At 39.1% G+C, this 17,735-nt stretch overlaps 1 protein-coding gene across 2 annotated transcripts in view; it reads right to left on the minus strand.

The window, feature by feature from the left end:
• Nucleotides 1-17,735, minus strand: part of VAV3 (vav guanine nucleotide exchange factor 3) — a 145,599-nt gene that overhangs the window by 87,954 nt on the left and 39,910 nt on the right. For both annotated transcript variants that reach the window (XM_088524357.1, XM_088524356.1), the window contains exons 3-7: nucleotides 7,361-7,419; nucleotides 5,983-6,048; nucleotides 4,468-4,570; nucleotides 1,509-1,601; nucleotides 1,284-1,352 (exon numbers count right to left, since the gene is read on the minus strand). In XM_088524357.1, the coding sequence (XP_088380483.1) occupies nucleotides 1,284-1,352; nucleotides 1,509-1,601; nucleotides 4,468-4,570; nucleotides 5,983-6,048; nucleotides 7,361-7,419 (390 nt within the window). The remainder of the gene's footprint in view (nucleotides 1-1,283; nucleotides 1,353-1,508; nucleotides 1,602-4,467; nucleotides 4,571-5,982; nucleotides 6,049-7,360; nucleotides 7,420-17,735) is intronic.

Below are 17,735 nucleotides of genomic sequence, written 5' to 3' on the forward strand. Positions count from 1 at the left end.
TTTTTTCCTTTGCGCTAGAAGTACCTTTTAACATTAGGAGGTAATTTTGTCCAGCAGGCATCTGTCAGAATCTATATACAGAAAATAACCTCACTCTAAAGTGCCCAGGCTTCACCACAACCCACAACTCCTTGAAAGAGGCAAACTCATCCTGTTCTGAGACCACTGCATTTCTCTCCACATCCCAGTTTGCAATAGATCTTTATGCAACAGAGCTATTTTTAGTTTAAAATGAGCTTCCACTGCCCTCCAGCCTTCCTGCCGAGGAACTGCCGCAGAGCCAAGGTCTAAGCAGAAAAAATGTTTACACATATTTTTGGTTAACTCAAATCTACATTTCTTTTCATGGTTTTGAAAGCCTATGAAAGGTTATCTTGTTAGAAATAAGCACCCTGTTGTAACAAAAGACTACTGAACGTTGACAATGGAAAGCAAAGTAAAATATCCGCAATACAGTAGCTGAGTATATCCTGCTGATTTCAAATGAACAGTTTTGTTCTTTTTATTCCTCTTGCCCCAACACTTATTAATGAGTTGACTGACCTCATTAGGGTTATAGACCTCTGTATAGCGGTGCACCTTGGTTGGCTTTAAGTCCTCAAACGTACATAAGACAACATGCCTAGGCGTACTGAGCCTTAGGAAAGGAACTTAGGGTAGGTCAAACAGGCCGAGTCAGGGCCTTATTTACCCTGAATAAGAAATGCCCACGTAGGACAAAATGTAGACTCATTTTGGAAAGCAGAGATCTCTCAAAAGGCAGTCAACATATTCCAAGTTCCACTGAATCTTTGTAACACCACCTTTCAATGACAGATTCTGCTTAAGCTGTATGCTTAACTTTAAAATGCCTTGCATGATGACACATGCAGCCTAAATACCAGGATTTGCACACTAGCTACAGCTTTCTGCTGAAAACTCTGCTAGCTTTGAGCAGCAGGCAACCTACCAGGCACAACTTTGTACAGCCACTAAAATATTGGAATATGTTAAAAGGCAATCCATCTTCAATGAATTACTTACAATGAATACTCCACCTTAAAAACACTCATTGTCTGGCTAGTACTGTTTCTCTTACTTTTTATTTTTCTTTTTCCTAATTTTTTCTATTTAAGGAAATAGGGTATTATTTTGCAAGATTTTTCATTAAGCATCCTAATACATACATGCTTTATGAGAACATGTGCACCTTACTTCACATAAGCACTTTATGCAGTAACATCCGACAAAAATGGTACCAGCATATGAACCTTTTAACTTTTCACTAAACCGCAATTACTTACAGGAATGTTGATGAAAACAGTATCAAACTCTGATGCTGACAAAAACCTTCTCAATGGCACCATGAAAAACTGTCAGGGAAAAAAAATATATATATATGTGTGTATATATATATATATATATATATATATGTATACACACACACACACCCCAACTGTTTCATTATTTTCTAGGCTGTAAATAACAATTATAAAATATGTAAAGAACAATTTGGAGTAGTATCTTACTTTCTCTATCGATTCCAGTGTTTCAGTGTATTTCTCTTCAGTTTGCTTTATTTCAGCAAGACAACAGCTTCTTATGTCATTTTCAGTATGTTTCTGCAATTACAGTGAAGTCAAGTTTAGGTCATTATTAGGTACATAATGGACAAAAAAACAGATTTGTTTAAAAATAGTCAATTAGGACAATAACTGCTTCCTGATTTTTTTTTCCTCAACTAGTACAGCCTCTAAAGATGGTAGCAATTACCAAGATTATTTTTATTGTTCAATTAGATGATGTTTATAAGTTTTACCAAAAATTTAGCATTAAAGGAATATTATGAACAGTTAGTTAATGTTTAGGTATAAAAGGCTTAAATGTCTGCACATACTTTTAGAGTTGAAGGATAAAGTCACATTCAATTTAGATCCAGACTAGGAAGCCTTATTTAAAACACTGAGCAGTTAATAATTCCATTAAACTTAATGGGACTAACTTATATAAGTAACTTTCCATTGCCATAAATATTGGATTCGATCTAATCCCTGCCCTTATTTACAGTTTTCCCTCTGTGATCACGAGAGCTTTTTCTTCGGATAAAACACAAAGCTGTTGTCAAACTAGGAAACGCAGTAACCTCTTAACATGTGCATTTCTTTTCAAAGAGACACTGGGATTTTTCTGTGCAAATCAGCAGACGCGTAGGAAATTGAAGAAATTATCAGGACTCTATAAAAATAATTTAAAAGCATGTGCATTTACCGTGCGTTGGAAGAGAGGGGGGAAGTTAACCATAGGCAAATATGGTCAATAAGGTGCTGAAATTTGATATCATTTTGGCTTTTAGTTATAGGTTTAGTTTTCTTTTGTGAGCTCAATACTCTTCAAACCAAGAAATGTATTTGCATCAACATAAGTTTTTGTACCCTATAGAAGTTGAGATCCAATTGTAACATTTATGCTTTTGCTGCACACTAAATCATATAAGCAATACAAACAAAACCCAAGTATCACACTTAATTTACTTCAGTTTTGTGTTAATCTAACACAAACAGATCATTCCCACCAGTGCTTGTGGCAAAATTTACTAACATAACAATTTCCTATCTATACCACAAACTACTGCAATTAGAGTATGACAAAAGCAGAGATGGGGAGAGGAAAAAAAAAAAAAGAGAGAAATACTTCTGGCAGTACTTACACATTAAGTGAGGAAAATCTGTCTATGAAGGTCTACTTTGCAAGATAATATCAATAAATTGAGAATAAGGGTTATTTAAGCAAAAGATGCATTTTTGGCCAGCTAATGCACACTTTGAAGAGTGCTGATTTCTGTTAAAAATGTGCTTGAAGTTGTCCTGCAATAATGCATTTATACAGGGAAGTCTCACATAGGATCCAGATGAAAGAACTGCATAAAAGTGTCATATTAGCATGCAGTAGTTTTATAAATCTGAAGAGCAAATCACCACAAACTAGAAATAATTACCATATTTGAGAAACGTGTCAGACAAAGAACTGTAACATCTCCATACATTTCATGTTGTGGAAAAATATTTTGCTGTAACATTTTCATGTTTCAATTACTTTTTATAATGATCAGTCTGAAAGATCTAGGCTTAAGATGCAGCTAAAATAAGAATGTCAAGCTTCTGATTACTTGACTAATCATTTGCTAGAAATAAAGATATCAGAGTGACATTTGAATCAGGAAAGAATCAGAGAGAGTTTGCACATTACAAACTGTCCAAGATTACCAAATTCTACTGTGGAAAAAAACTTCTATTATAGGTAACCCAAAACTTACTGTGTTTTGAATTTCAGCATAAGATTACAAAAAAAAAAAAATCGCAGACAAGATCAGAGTAAAAGATTTCTATGATCTGAGTTCTTACCTAGAAATTCCTACCTGCCAGTGAATGGGATTTGACTATAAACAAAACAGTATCTAGTTTTTCAACTGGGTTTCACTGAAGCGCCAAGAATAGAGGTTCAACCAAATTAATCAAAATGTGCAAAACTAGCATCAGTACCTGCTAACTCCTCCATGATATATATTTATTATAAGATTTGCATTAGCAGCACAACAATCCAGAAAGTAATATAACGTTACTCTAAAACTAACCTGTTATTATGACACAAAATAAAATAAGGTAATAATCTTCCCAAGGAAAAGAGTCTTTTCAACAGATAATGGTAATTTTGAGGATTTTTTTAAAAAATTTTATCAACAGGATACAAAAGGGGAAAAAATTAAGAAAGTCTCACTTCTTCCTTTAACTATGTAACTAAAGAGGAATTTGGAAAAGCAGAGACTGAATTTCTAACTTGAAACAACATGAAGCAAAACATTATAAGAGAAAAAAACAATCATCTTTACCGTCTAAAAAAAACCATGGACTATCATGGCCAAACACCAATATCTTTCAGACCTTAAAAGACCTCTAGGAAGGGCAGACAAGTACATTATTAGAAGGGTCTGTATTGTTTTCAGAACAGTTGTGAAAACTGACCATAAAGTCTTTATATGGTATACTATGCACTGTAGCATAGCTCAGCACAAATAGCCTAATGATCAGAAAAGGACTACATGGTTGAATAAGGCATGAAAAGATTATTGATTGTCATTTCCAGATTAGTTGTTCCAATTAAAAATTATTTTTATTTTGGCTAGAAAGTAGGACACTTGGAAATAAGCACAATAAGCTCTATTTTTAATTCCTCTTAATTAGCTAGTATCTTAATCTTCATAATTGACTGAATCTTAGCAAAATATGTCACTACCTTATTTCAGTAAAAAATTACATTTCTTTCAAAAAACTACGTTAGTGTTTGACCCTTTGCCAGGGGAGACCCTACCAAGTCTTACACAGGAGCCAACGCACTGCACATGTGACAGCTCAGCAAAACTAGCCACTTCATGAACATTAAACATGAGAAACAACTGCAATAGGTGAAAAATAGAGGAAGTGGAAATCGTACAGGTTGCTGTGCTGCTTCATCCTTCATGAGGTCTTCATATACCTCCCCACCTTCATCTTCTCCATAGACACAATCATATAACTCTTCATCTTCACCAGTTTCACTGAAAAATAAAAGGAAACGCAATGGAAAAAAAAAATCAGCACATCTAAATTACCATGTGAGCTCTGCAAGGAAGCACTTCTCATAGGAAAAGATTGCTTGAGGAAACATAAACAGAGTAACGGATCTATCTTAGAAAATAGCTCATTAAGGGAAATTAAGTACTTTGATTTTCTTACCTCAGCACATTTAAAATATGATTGTATGAAATCAACACAACGCTGATGACTTGTTTTTTGTCTCCCAATTCTCAACTTGCATGCACTTCAGAAAAGTTCCTTAAGAACAGTACTTTTAGATACTGCTAATACCACAAACATTAACAGTTTTATATATATATATATATATATATATATATATATATATATATATAAGAATAGTTAGCTCTTCCTAGGTCTATTTCTACTCTCTTTGAACTTCCAGTTTAGTTAATTCCCTAACACCAACTCTGCAGAACTGCTTATTTTAACAAAGTTGTTGAGTCATACAGAGCAAAAAGCAGTTATGAGGCAGCTAGTCAACTGCAGGGGACAAGGAAGGATTTTGCAGGGAGGCCCATAGGCTGGGCAATGCCAAACATCATGGGATTTTTGCCTACTTAAAAGCACAGTAAGGAAATGGAGCCATGTTGCACAGAGTGATGGTTTCAGAGCATCCCAGCCAGCTCTGAACATGGTGGTCAGAAGGCCCGAGGCAAGAGAAAGCAGGAGGGGAGAGCAACAACCTGAGAGCTGGTGAATCAAAGCTTTGGGAGAAGGAGCTTTCAAGCTAGCAGCTCAGATCTCTCACAATCCATTGGGAATTGTGTTGGACCAGAGCCAAGAACTTCACCATGGGATACAAGACCATTTTTTCCCCTACCACTGAACTGAGTTGTTTATCTCAAATATGTTTTTTCCTCACCAATCTTCTAAATAAGGTTGTAGTCTGCCATGTAATACTAGGCAGTATGTTCACATCCATCTCACTTGTTGCCCAAAGCCAACGTGAATATTTGCAGTAACTAATAATCCTGCAAACACACTCCCAGAGAAGTAAATGTACTCACAGGAAATGCCTGATTGACTTCAGGAAAACTACACAACCCACTTGCAATGCAAACATGTATCTTCTTTGCAAGATCAAGACAATTGCTTTAACTAATACTGTAATCCTATCAAAGCATTCTGACACATCAGACAGATGATTCAAAGATGCATTTGTGATTTATTTTGCTACCAACACCCTTTATGAAGGCACACTTTACCAATCATTTAGATTTCAAAATTAATTCTGATCAGTGTAATGACTAACCAAATCTTTTAATTCAAATAAAATTTCCCATTAAAAATGTGTATTGAATAACATTACATAAATAATATTGTATAACTAAAAGCCAAAAAATTTTCGTTTAGCTGAAGATTTACAACATACTCTATTAGATCAGGAAGACCTTTGTAGATGTCTTCATCATCAATGCTTTCTTCTGTAGGGAAGGGCCTATAGAAATAAAAATAGCATAAATTGTATTATACTGCTCTAATCACAAAGGTCTTTTTGTTTTGCTCCTAAAACACTAACATTAAGAAATATTAAGTTATGGGGAGTATGCTTCCCTCTTTCTCTAAAGAACAGTATACAAACATTATATTGATAATTTGATATTTAACATACTAAAAATGCTACTGAGTGGGGTCAATATAAATCACCAACAAGGTACATCATGGTCAGATTTTTGAATACTCAATAGTAGCAATAGTGGTACAGTGAAATATGAATTTTTAGCACCGCACATACGTTACACAGCCGGCTAGAAATTTTTGTTTCTAAGAGTCATACGTGATGGTATGACTACAGAAATAAACCCCTTAAACTGGAAAAATAACACAGGTTAATCACACAACACTTCAATTTTTCACCTTTTCTCATAGCCGATGACTATAGTTCATGAGGCCACAGGTTTGTTTTAAATGGCAATCCCATAGACCTGCAATTTTTTTGATTTTCAGAAGGGAGAGGAGAAAACCCATTCCTCTCCCCACAGATCAGTGCTGCAGCAGCCTGATGTATGACTTGTGTCTTAAAATTATTTCAAGTTCTATAATACCACTCTGTTCACCCTGCGTAGAAATACTAGAAGACCTCACATACCTCAGTAAATATGCCTGACATAGAAGATGCCCTGCTGAGCTCAGGGTCCACAGAGCTCAAGCTCCCTGGAGCTCAAGGTCCACAGTTTGGACTAGCTGTGTATCAGAGCAACACCACTTGTAAGCAGTGAAGTGCTGGCTGGAAAACACCGGCTGCCAGGATGCTCTGCATCTCTTCATTCCCTTCTTCGCCTGTATTCGGACATGTTTTCTTAAAAAGGTGCAAAACATTCAAGGGGCTTGTAATGAAAACGGCCCCAGTCTGTTGGTGGTCTATGACAACACGCTCCAGAGGGAAAATCCCCTGGATGCAATTATTAATGAACCTGCAAGCTGGTCAGGGCACCAAACGGAAGATGGGGGAAAGGTTCCTAAAGCACTAGTTTCAGATATATGATTATTCCCAGCTTTTAGAAAAAAAGGGCTGGGCTTTCTGCTATACCATTGTCTACCCAAGGCCTCAGCATTTAAACACAGCTTTACAGGCCTATAGTTTCCTGCATCATCCCTTTCCAGATAAATTGGCAGAAAGATCTCTGCTTCACTGATGATCCAGCAACCCATTAAGAGCTCTGTGACTCCCTGTACTGTTTCTAACGGTCTTCCCAAGGAGGACCATGCAAGGGGCATTATTCCCATAAAACTCTACGGTTGTAACATACCTTATTCCTGTGCCGACTGCTATAGGAGTGCGAGAAAGCTTTGAGAGGGTTTCTATGACCTGCAGAAAAAAAAAAAAAAAAGGTAAGGAAAAACACATGTTTAGTTGTAGAACAGAAGTGATAAACTCCACATTTTGCTCTCTAGTGTTTAGTTATCAGCAAGATGGTTTCACAAATGCCACAGACATAGACATCCAGTGCCCACAGCCCACTACCCAGTACCTGCTCTTCAGAGCTTTTGATTCAGGGGAAATAAAGGGAGCAAAATGAAAAGATTTGTCTTATTTACATGAATTATTTTATTTATGAGTCTTAGCTAAAGTAAATAACATTTAACAGCCACATCATTCAGTAGCTTTAAACTAGATATTCAATTTTCAATTGGACATGGGTGCAACCATGACCTGATTTTATCTTGCAGGCTGCTGCAGCTGGTAAAACCAGAGCTCTTCATCAGCGCTTTTCCAAACAGGGGCCAGAGGAGGGAGCCAAATACCAAGCGAGCAGATGCCACCTAGTCAGGACTGTTTGCAGGGTCATCTCTGAGGAGGCAAACGAGAAAAGCAGTGCCACAGCCTAACTGCAAACTAGGTTTATTTTCAGCAGGCAGCAGCGTTTGGGAGCTTTCTTTCCAAGAAAAGCTGGCTTCGGAGGGCTCAGGGGGATCCCTCCGAGAAAGAACCTGCAGGAGGCCATGGAGGGAGATGCGGGCAGCATCACAGGATTGCCTCATGTCGGCCACAAGCCCAAGCCCACGCTGCCCTCTGCCTACCCAGGCCCCTTTGCCATGGGCCAGTTTTCCTGCTTTGGCCACTACCATGTCATCAGGCCAGACCTGCGAGAGAGTGACAGAGTCAAAAGGACAAGCATAGCGACCCTCTTCGTGTCCAGGGCAAAGCTACCCAACTCTTTGGCTCTTACAGCTTAAAAGTTGTATTGAATGAAAGCTGAATTTCCAAGGCAGTTTGTATTTGCAGCATTAGATTTTAGGCATAGCAGTTCCTTAAATTCCTTGAACAATTCTGAACAACCTCTACAATTAAAACTATTTAATTTTGAAGCCCTAATTACAAGACTAACCTGATGATAAAACACACCATATGAGAAAAGTGGATTTCTCAAAGGAAGGACAATGGTACATTTACAAAGAAAAAATGGCAAAACAAAAACCACACAGAATAATCACCAACTGCAGGGCTTAAACTGAAGTGAAAGAGTCTCCTAAACAAATCAGGTTTCATTTGTAGATAAGGAAGTTTCAGAACAAAAGCAGCTACAATATTCCCATGAACAGAAAGTTTGGAGTTCATCTGTTACTGTAAAAAATAATGCCATAAAATCAACCAATTTTAATTTTTGCCTCACAGAAATGGAAAAGAAAGAAATATGCTGTGAACTTACTCAAAGCCACAGACAAATTCCTCAATGAACAGAAAAATTCCATCATAGACTAGGCAAAAAAAAAAAGTGAATCTAACTAAAGTTAACTGCCTAATGGCATTAGACAAGAAGTGAAAACTACAAGGTTCCTTTAAAGGAGTCTTGGTACTTTGGAACCAGGTGATTGCCGATTTAGGCACCTCTGCCTCTGCCTACCTGGAAGACCCTCTGAATGCAGAACTGGGTGAGAACTGCAAGACACATGAAACCAGCTACTATGGGGAGTGCACTGAAAATTCAATAGCAGCAGAATGACATGGCCTGACAGATGGGAAGATAACAATCAGCAAGGCCACAGGAAGAGAGGTTTAATGATTATCGAAAAAAGAGGGGCAAGTTCTTTGAACTAACTATCCCTTGCACATTTAAACATGTCTCAGCACATGAAGTCGTCTTCAAATTACGCCACCCTTGCAAAACTTTTTTTCCTTACAGGATTCTCATTCACCTAGTACAATCAAACCTTGCAGAGGTACAGTTTATGCTTCATAGCCAATTATAATTGTTTCAAGACAATATGAAAAGATTTGTACAAGAAACCATCAATATTAGGGAGATACTCTAGGAAGCAGCATTCCCAAAACATCCTACCAAATTACAGAAACCATAGCAAGAGTGGGAAAATAAACAGGTTGGAAGGAATCTCTGCCAGAAACTGATGCAAACTTTTTATTTTGGGAGGAGAGAGAGAAAAAAAAAAAAAAAAAAAAAACACACACACCACTGAAAAAGTCAGAAAAAGTGTCTAAGAGAACATCCATACCACGAGAAGAGAAAATGGAACTAAATGACCTGAGAAATCCCAATGTGGCAATCATGGGTTGGGTGCATGGAACACCTTTGACTGGGGCTAACAGGATTTTATCGCCAAATGCAAAATTAGCAGTCTTCATGGCTTTTTTTTTTTTTTTTTTTTCCCCTTTTCTAATGTCTGTACAAAGCCCAGAACAATAGGGCTTCACCAGCTGGGACTGCCCTAAAACAACTGTGCAAAGTGCCCTCACACCTTTGGACACATACTGCTACCTGAAATAGCAAGTGGGAAATAACACTGAGTAAATATTTGTGTTTATGTTTAGATATCTGTGATAGGTTAGAAAACATCCAAGTCGCACTCTCTTCAAGAAGACAGCAACATCCTGGTTAGTTTCTCAGTATGTAAGCAGTTTATGAAACACAGGGCTTGGGTGCAGCCGCGGCTGCTGGTGAGGCCCATCCAGCCATGGCCACGCATTTGCAACTGCCATCCTGCTTCCTACCCCAGGAGCAGCTACCACAGCTAATGGTTTTTGGCTCACTAATTACTGCTGACTCACTGCTGTAAATCAGTCTCTCCAGTGTATGTAAGCACTTCTACATCCCTTGCCGAAACACTCTTTTGTAATTTCCTGCAACAGCACTCCTAGCTAAACCATGGCAGATGCACTCCTGGCCGTGCTTACAGCAGCAGCACACTAGAGGGACTGTTCTACTTCTTTCCACAGCGCTAGACACAGACACCGAGTTTCGCAAAGTACGCTGATACCAATGAGAAAGACCATGTTTGCAGGCTAGGTCGTCGAAAAAGTTAAGTTTCCAAGCACTTAAATCAGGGTAAATCTGATTTAGACACAGCAGAAGTCCTCAAGATTTCATAAGCTGATCTATGCATTCAGAAGTCTGACATCTGGATAAAATTAACTGAGACAACATCATCTCAGCACAAAGTACAAAACTACTGTTAGCTGCCTCACAGAAGGACTTTTCTGCCCATGTTTGACAAAAACTTAGTATTCTTCACTTTGGTGTACAAAATGAGCATAATTCTAACCCTTGCCATTTCAAGAATCAATTCCTTCAAAGGCTAAGTCTAAAGGACATTCATATTTACACTGGCAAAAACTGCATTTGCTCAAAACTCTTACCAAGACAATTTGTCAGTGTCTCATGCTCAAGATACTTCAAAGCCCGGATGGCCACTCCTGCTCCCTTGCTGAGGTGCTTTCCACTAAACTGTTTTCACTCATACACAGGATTACGGAGAGAGAGGAAGGAGAGAGAGGAAAAAAAAAAAAAAAAAAAGAATCATCTCACTTTGCTCATCCGTCACTCAGTGATAACATGAAATTTTGGGGGTTTTTTTGTTTGTTTGTTTGTTTTCCTCAAACACACTCATAGCAAAAGAGAAATTTTTATCATTTGCTACTCTGAGTAAATATCACAGTTGACAGATGACAGACAGCCCCTGATTAAAACTTCATTTGGCCAGAAGGCGGGGGAGGATGGATTATCACAATCCAATATTACCTTTGGGGTGAAAAGACTTTCAGAAACGACCAAATATACATCTGAAAGTAGCTTATCCAACAGATGTGAAAAAGGACATTTAGCCAGACAACTGCAGGGTGACTACCCAGCTGCTGATGTAAAGAACATATTAGTTCAAGCAAAGGCTGCTATTAGGTTATGTGGAAGATTTTCTCTCCATCTCCTTTGCTCTGTATTACTATTCTATGTTGGTTCAGGTTAGATTTTCATCAAACCAAAAATAAAATAGGCAAAGGAGAAAGGATGAGGGGTATTTTTTTTTTGGGGGGGGGGGAAGGGGGGGTCTAGCAGGGCCTCTAGCAGGTCCTTACTAAACAAATGGGAAATTTCAAACATCAAAGATACAGATACCTCTACACCAAACACAGCTGTGGCACACACTGAGGTGTCCAAGTCATACACACATAGACCACCCTCATCCACATTTAATTATAAACATCAGTGACAGCAGAAGCCAGCATGTAGAAATATAAACCTCTGGTCTTGCTTATGCAAAGCTCCCTATATATCTTGATATTTTTTCATTCAAACACTGAAACATAAGCCTTAGGTGTGGAGTACTAGTAACTGCAATACAAAGGAAGGCTTCCTTAAACTCATGAACTTACTTTCCACATGGGCAGTCACCAGCTGGGGGTGTTGCCCCTTTCCTCACCAACAGCTACACTAATTCTGGAGCATGGTCCACATCCATTCCTCCAGCTCCACAACTCTTCTCTGTCTTCTTCCCCCAAAAATACAAGCCAACATATCTCAAACCCATTTCCATTCTATCTCTTCAGCCTTGCCTTCCTCCCCATTTTGTATGTAAGCTAACTTCAGAAATGCAAACTAGAGGAGTTTCAAAGGCTGGGGGAACCAACAACTCTAAAAGCTGCAAGACGTCCTGCGAAGTCCAGTACAAGGCAGAGGCATGTCAAGAAGGTTATGCAGTAGTGAACACTTGCATCTTATTTCACTGCTGGACAGAGGCATTTCACACCCTGTAGCATCTCAGAAGAGCTCTAAGCTGCATCAAGTAACTCCTGGTTTCACATATCAACAGCTTAGGAGTAGTTGCAGTCTCCTCCAGAGCAGTTAAAGCAGAAGCATTAAAACATAGTAGCCAGCAACACCAAGGGGCAGGCTGGATCTCCCGCTAACCAACATGCACCTCCACCTTTCAAAGCTCACTGAATGTTTTCCACATTTTAAGCTTTTGTGTTGGGAGCGATATCTCAGCTCACTTGAAATCCTGAATCAAAATACTGTAGATTGAACTACATGATCATGAACACAGAATTCCAAAACAAAGAAATAAAGAAGGAGAGAAATAAAGCTGAGTGCTGTTCAGGCACTCACAAAAAGAAACATCATTGCACAAAGACTTCCCTAATGATCAGTATCCAACTTTGGACACAAGCATATACTCATTACACAAAAGTTGCATTTAAAATCTAAACTTTGTGTCAGTGGCATGTTTACAATTGCTATCCCTAAAAGCATGAAAGCTTCCCTAGTCGGTTCTGTTCTGAAAAGGAACTGAAAAAATCTAAACTGCACAAGCAATAGGGTATTCCTGCTAAGCACTGGCTGTTTTGTCCAGAAGGCCGACATGCAACCCAAGGAAGGCTTGGGGGAAGGGAGCTGCAGCAGCAGCTTCCTCTTGGCAGCTTGTGGTTTTGATTCTATGAATACTTTCGAGTCCTCACCCAGCCTCGAGGCTTTTTAAGATGTTGCTTAAAAATGCTAACCTTCCTCCAAGCACTGTTGTTAAGATAAAAAGAGCACTTAAACACTGGAGCGCAGGTTGTCCCCTGTGCACACTCCATCCTCACAAAGCAGGGACAATGAGATAGGTTTTTGCCCTTGGTTACATTCATTACATTTCATGTTTTAATGAAGGACACAGGAATACAAAAGGATGTCTGAGATGTTTTGGCAAAACCTGGCTGCTATTAAATCATTGCAGATCCATTCAAAATTATCTTTATTACAATAGCCTACACTTACCCATTCTCAATGCATTTTTAAATTGCATTGAGCTTGGATGAAATGCACACTTGCACTGGCTTTGTAAATACTCTCACCAATAATATGACATTTTTAACACCATTTTATAGGAGCCATAATGCTGAACAAGGAAGAAACAGATTTTTCTTGGATATTATACAGCACATTTTCACATAACATTAATCTCTTCCTAAATTAAAGTATCCATTTTAACATCCATAATGGCTCTAACAGTGGGATTTTCCAATGTGTTCAGAGTTTGAATCATGGATTAAAATTTAATAGAAGCAGACATAAATCAATGCTGTGTATTTTTTTAAGATTATATTTGCCATTGGCCTTTGGACTTCAGAAAACTGTATCTCACATCCTTGAGCAAAACAAGCCAACTCTCTAATCTACAAGCAGCAGCATAGACTTCTACAAGCTTGCTTGATCCCAGGTGATCACTATTAGCAAGCAAATGTTTTAAAAGAAAAGAAGTGCTTTCGTATTCATTGCCAATCAGATAAGCACCCATCTCAGGTGAGCATCCTAGGATCTGATGGGCCTCTCCTTGCTACCATCCCCCTGTTCTTATTCTACTTCTATCTTTAAGGTAACTCCCAGTCAACTTGGATAGTGGCAAGAAGAGTACTGAGTGGAGACTGTGCAGCACAGCACTTCTTCCTCTCCTCTGCTCAAGAGGAAGACCTTTCTCTTCCTGCCTTAAGTGAACCATGCCACAGTTCTCCCTTTTTTGAAAATACTTTAACCACCAACTATAAACACTACTGGAGCACAGCTGTGCAGAACAGCAGCAAGGTAGACATGCATCATGAACTGGGTTTACTCTAGCACACTCCTGTGGAGCCAAATAGCGATTTCCAAAACTATTTACTGGGATAAACACATATTTTACAACCTCATTTTCTGTGAGGAAAAGAAATTTGCGCCCACTCCAGCAGACAGGGCAGAGGGGACCTGAGTTTTTCTCTCCAATACAGTTATCCTAAGATTCTCTCCCAGTAATTTAGAGCAGTTCTGGGCTCCAGGGATTTTTTTTTTTTTTTTTTTTTTTTTTTGGGCCTCCCACAGATGCTGAGCACATCTCAATCACATGGCACAAGGGACTGGATCTGTCAATAGCAAAAGCCTGCGCCAGCTCTCAGGGCTCCAACAGGACACACTATACATTGGGACCGGGTAACTCACACACTCAGTTTTTTTACTCTTCTTTCATATCATCTTTCTTACAGGGCTATAGCATGCTTAAGGTTTGAAGGGACCTTTTGAGGTCATCTAGTCCAACCCCCCTGCACACACAGGGTCACCTAGAGCACGTGGCACAGGACTGCGTCCAAGCGGGTTTGAAGATCTCCAGAGAAGGAGACTCCACAACCTCTCTGGGCAGCCTGTTCCAGTGCTCTGTCACCCTCACTGGTAAGAAATTTTTCCTTCGGTTCCTGTGGAACTTTTGGTGCTTCTGTTTGTGGCCATCTCCTCTAGTTATGTTGGTGGCCACCAGTGAAAAGAGGCCAGCACCATCCTCCTCACTGCCTCCCTTGAGGTCCTTATAGATACTGATTAGATCCCCTCTCAGCCTTCTCTTCTCCAGGCTGAACAGGCCCAGCTCCCTCAGCCTCTCCTCACAGGGCAGATGTTCCAGGCCCCTGATCATCCTTGCGGCCCTGCGCTGGACTCTCTCCAGCAGCTCCACATCCCTCTTGTACTGTGGAGCCCAGAACAGGACACAATACTCCAGATGTGGCCTCACCAGGGCTGAGTAGAGGGGCAGGATCACCTCCCTCGACCTGCTGGAGATGCTCTTCTTAATGCACCCCAGGATCCCATTGAACTGCAAAATATATTTGAGTTGTCATTCAACAGCAGTCAGCAAGGGGAACAGCAATGCTGTCAGCTTCCAGCATAGCCAGCAACAGCAGGACTCTGGCTTGCTTTCCTCCCTAACTTTCTGTTCATTTGCGGAATAACCTTATCAACACTTTATATAGTAAGAAAAAGGATACAGAACAAGGCATACATTACCTCTGTACATCATACTCCTTAAGCTGCATCCTTATAATGAAGCTTACAGAATGAATGAACCTGATGTGCTCATTTCCTTGCTGCTGCCTCAGCAGCCCTTTGCTCTGCTCCCTGGCCCATTCTGTAACTTGCAGACTTGTGACATGAGCTGTTCCTGTTATTCGTCTTCCAGAAAAAAAAAGGGCCCAGCACTTGCAAATGCCACGTCACAACTGCAATACAGAGGGAATAGTGAATTCCTCACTGCTTGTTTCCCCCAGACAAGCAAGGGATTTAAGGGTAGCACATTTAAAATGATCTTGTTTTTGAGTCTATTTTTTTTTTTTTAAATCTAGGAGAGACATCTATTTAATTTAATTCTTGCAAGTCAGGAATTAACACTGCAAAACACAGAAGTATTTGAATACAAGTAAAACAAATAAAATGGATTTTAAACAGAAAATAGGAGAGGATCAAAAACTACTCATCTGCACCAAGAGTAACTTCAGTATTACAGACTATTTCAATGTTATTAAAATATTTTCTAAATGACATAATACCATCCTCAGATAAAGGAAAGGAAACATTTGTATATGGGTAGGGTTCACGTAAGTCCTAGGACCTCTCTCCTACAACTTCAGGCTTCTAGTTGCAGGCCCTGCATTCATTTCTTGTAAACTAAGATGAGGTTTGAGAATTATTTGAAGAATGTTTTCTTCTCATGTTGCATCAGTATCTGAAGATGTGCAGCAGACAGCGGTGTCTGACACTCCCCCAAGAATTGTGGCACCAGACCTAATTTGCAGAAATGAACCAAATTTCCTTACAATATATCTGCTGATGTTATGCCCTTCACATATGACATGTTTTAGCTAGGGATTTGCTCTTCGGTTTTTGCATGGCTGTAAATTTAAAAGAATATTATGAGTTCAAGTATGTGATATAGATCTTGCATATAATTTAATTATAGACACTGTGGTAAGTAAGAGCAAACCACAGGTATCTATGGCCTGCTCTTATGCTAAACACAGTAGCTCTCTATTAGGATGTTCCTCAAGACCTCAGCAGCACTGTTGGCTCCAGACATTTGTCCCCTGCCCTCTATTCTTCAGCCACCCTCTGTTACCTTCTTAGCAAAGCTGTCAAATAGCTAAGGAAAGAAAACAAAACACACACGTCTGTTTTCTTAGGCCTAAGCCTTTCCCCAGGTCAGAAAAAAAAAACCCACACACTCTCCCAAAAGCAAAAGTAAGGAACAAATGTTCTGAAATTATATTCAGTGTTCAGCAGCAATTTGAGTCGCAACTGCTTCCTCTACATTTTTTACATCAAAATGCAAATCTAAACCAAAGTTGAATTAAAGTGTGTGGCAAGTTGATGAATGCTAAACAAAGTAACTGAAACAGCTTCAATGTCAAGATTTCAAAGAGGCTGCTAAGTGTTAGAGCTTGCAGTTTTACTCATGCTGATTGTGATCATGATGTTAAACTTATTTTCCCTTAAAATATTTCCCTTTTTATTTTGATGAGTACCATTTTTTACTTCTCAGTGCTATTTCCATTAGCACATAAATTCCCTTTTTGGGCTCACACCAAAAACAGTAGCTCAGGTAAGAGACTGCATCAAAAACCCTGAAATAGAGCAACATCAAACAGAGATAGATGTATGAAAAATCATCCTCAGCAGTGAAGTCAGGCGGTTTAGAGAGAGATATTTTGTGACAGAAGAGATCTTGACAAAAGAAAGCAGATATAAGAAAGGAAGTTAAGGAGAGATGGTAAGGCAAGGGGGGAGGAAGAGAAATCTCACTCTAGAAAAATAAGATTGTCAGATTTGATAGTCTTATGCTTCAGATGGGGGAGGAAGGGAGAGACAAACTATGAAACAGGAAAACTAAGAACAAATCTAAAAAGCAAAACAGTATAAAAATGATAACAAGGATATGTCAACATTTCCTTCAATGCTAATTTGCTTCCAGAAAAAAATATGCTGCATGTTTTCCACAAAAAGAAACAAAAATACCAGCTTAAAAGGATAGGCCATGACTCTCAATTAGCTACATTAATGGTACTAGGTTCTTGTTCTAGCTGCAGTACCTACAGCACCCAATGCATTTTATAAGCAGATAAATCAGGTCCGTGCTTACAACATATGACTGCAAAGTACAGACATAAGCATCTGTTTTAATGTCAGATTTTAGTTTTTGAGAAGTTCTAGTTTTGAGAAGAACTGTTTTTCAGTCAAAATTTGATAATCATCACACAGCATGCAGGACTATAGTGCAACTTAAATTTCTCAGTTGATGTACGATGACTGAAGGACTGAGGTTGTGCACTGTGTGACAATATAGCAGGATTCCTTGCAGCATTTATCACACGGCTGTGATCCTCAAAAGCCTATTGCAGTTATTAACCTAGTAACAGCAGGCAAGAAAAGGCACTTCAGAGGGGATTCACTGCCTCGCTAGCTCCTCAGGCCCAGAGGAGCTGTGCAGAAAGGGGATTGTGCGGAAAATCTTGTTGTCAAGAACTGAATGTCCAAAAGGAGACAGAGGAGTCCTAAAACTTTATTTGAATAAAGGGAGAGTCCACCAGGCATATCGCTGTGGGGTCTCTCCCTTTATTCGAAT

The sequence above is a fragment of the Tinamus guttatus genome, unplaced genomic scaffold (genome assembly GCF_059628265.1).
Source record: "Tinamus guttatus ecotype Peru unplaced genomic scaffold, ASM5962826v1 Tinamus_guttatus_pri_ptg000211l, whole genome shotgun sequence".
In the NCBI taxonomy this organism is placed as follows: domain Eukaryota; kingdom Metazoa; phylum Chordata; class Aves; order Tinamiformes; family Tinamidae; genus Tinamus; species Tinamus guttatus.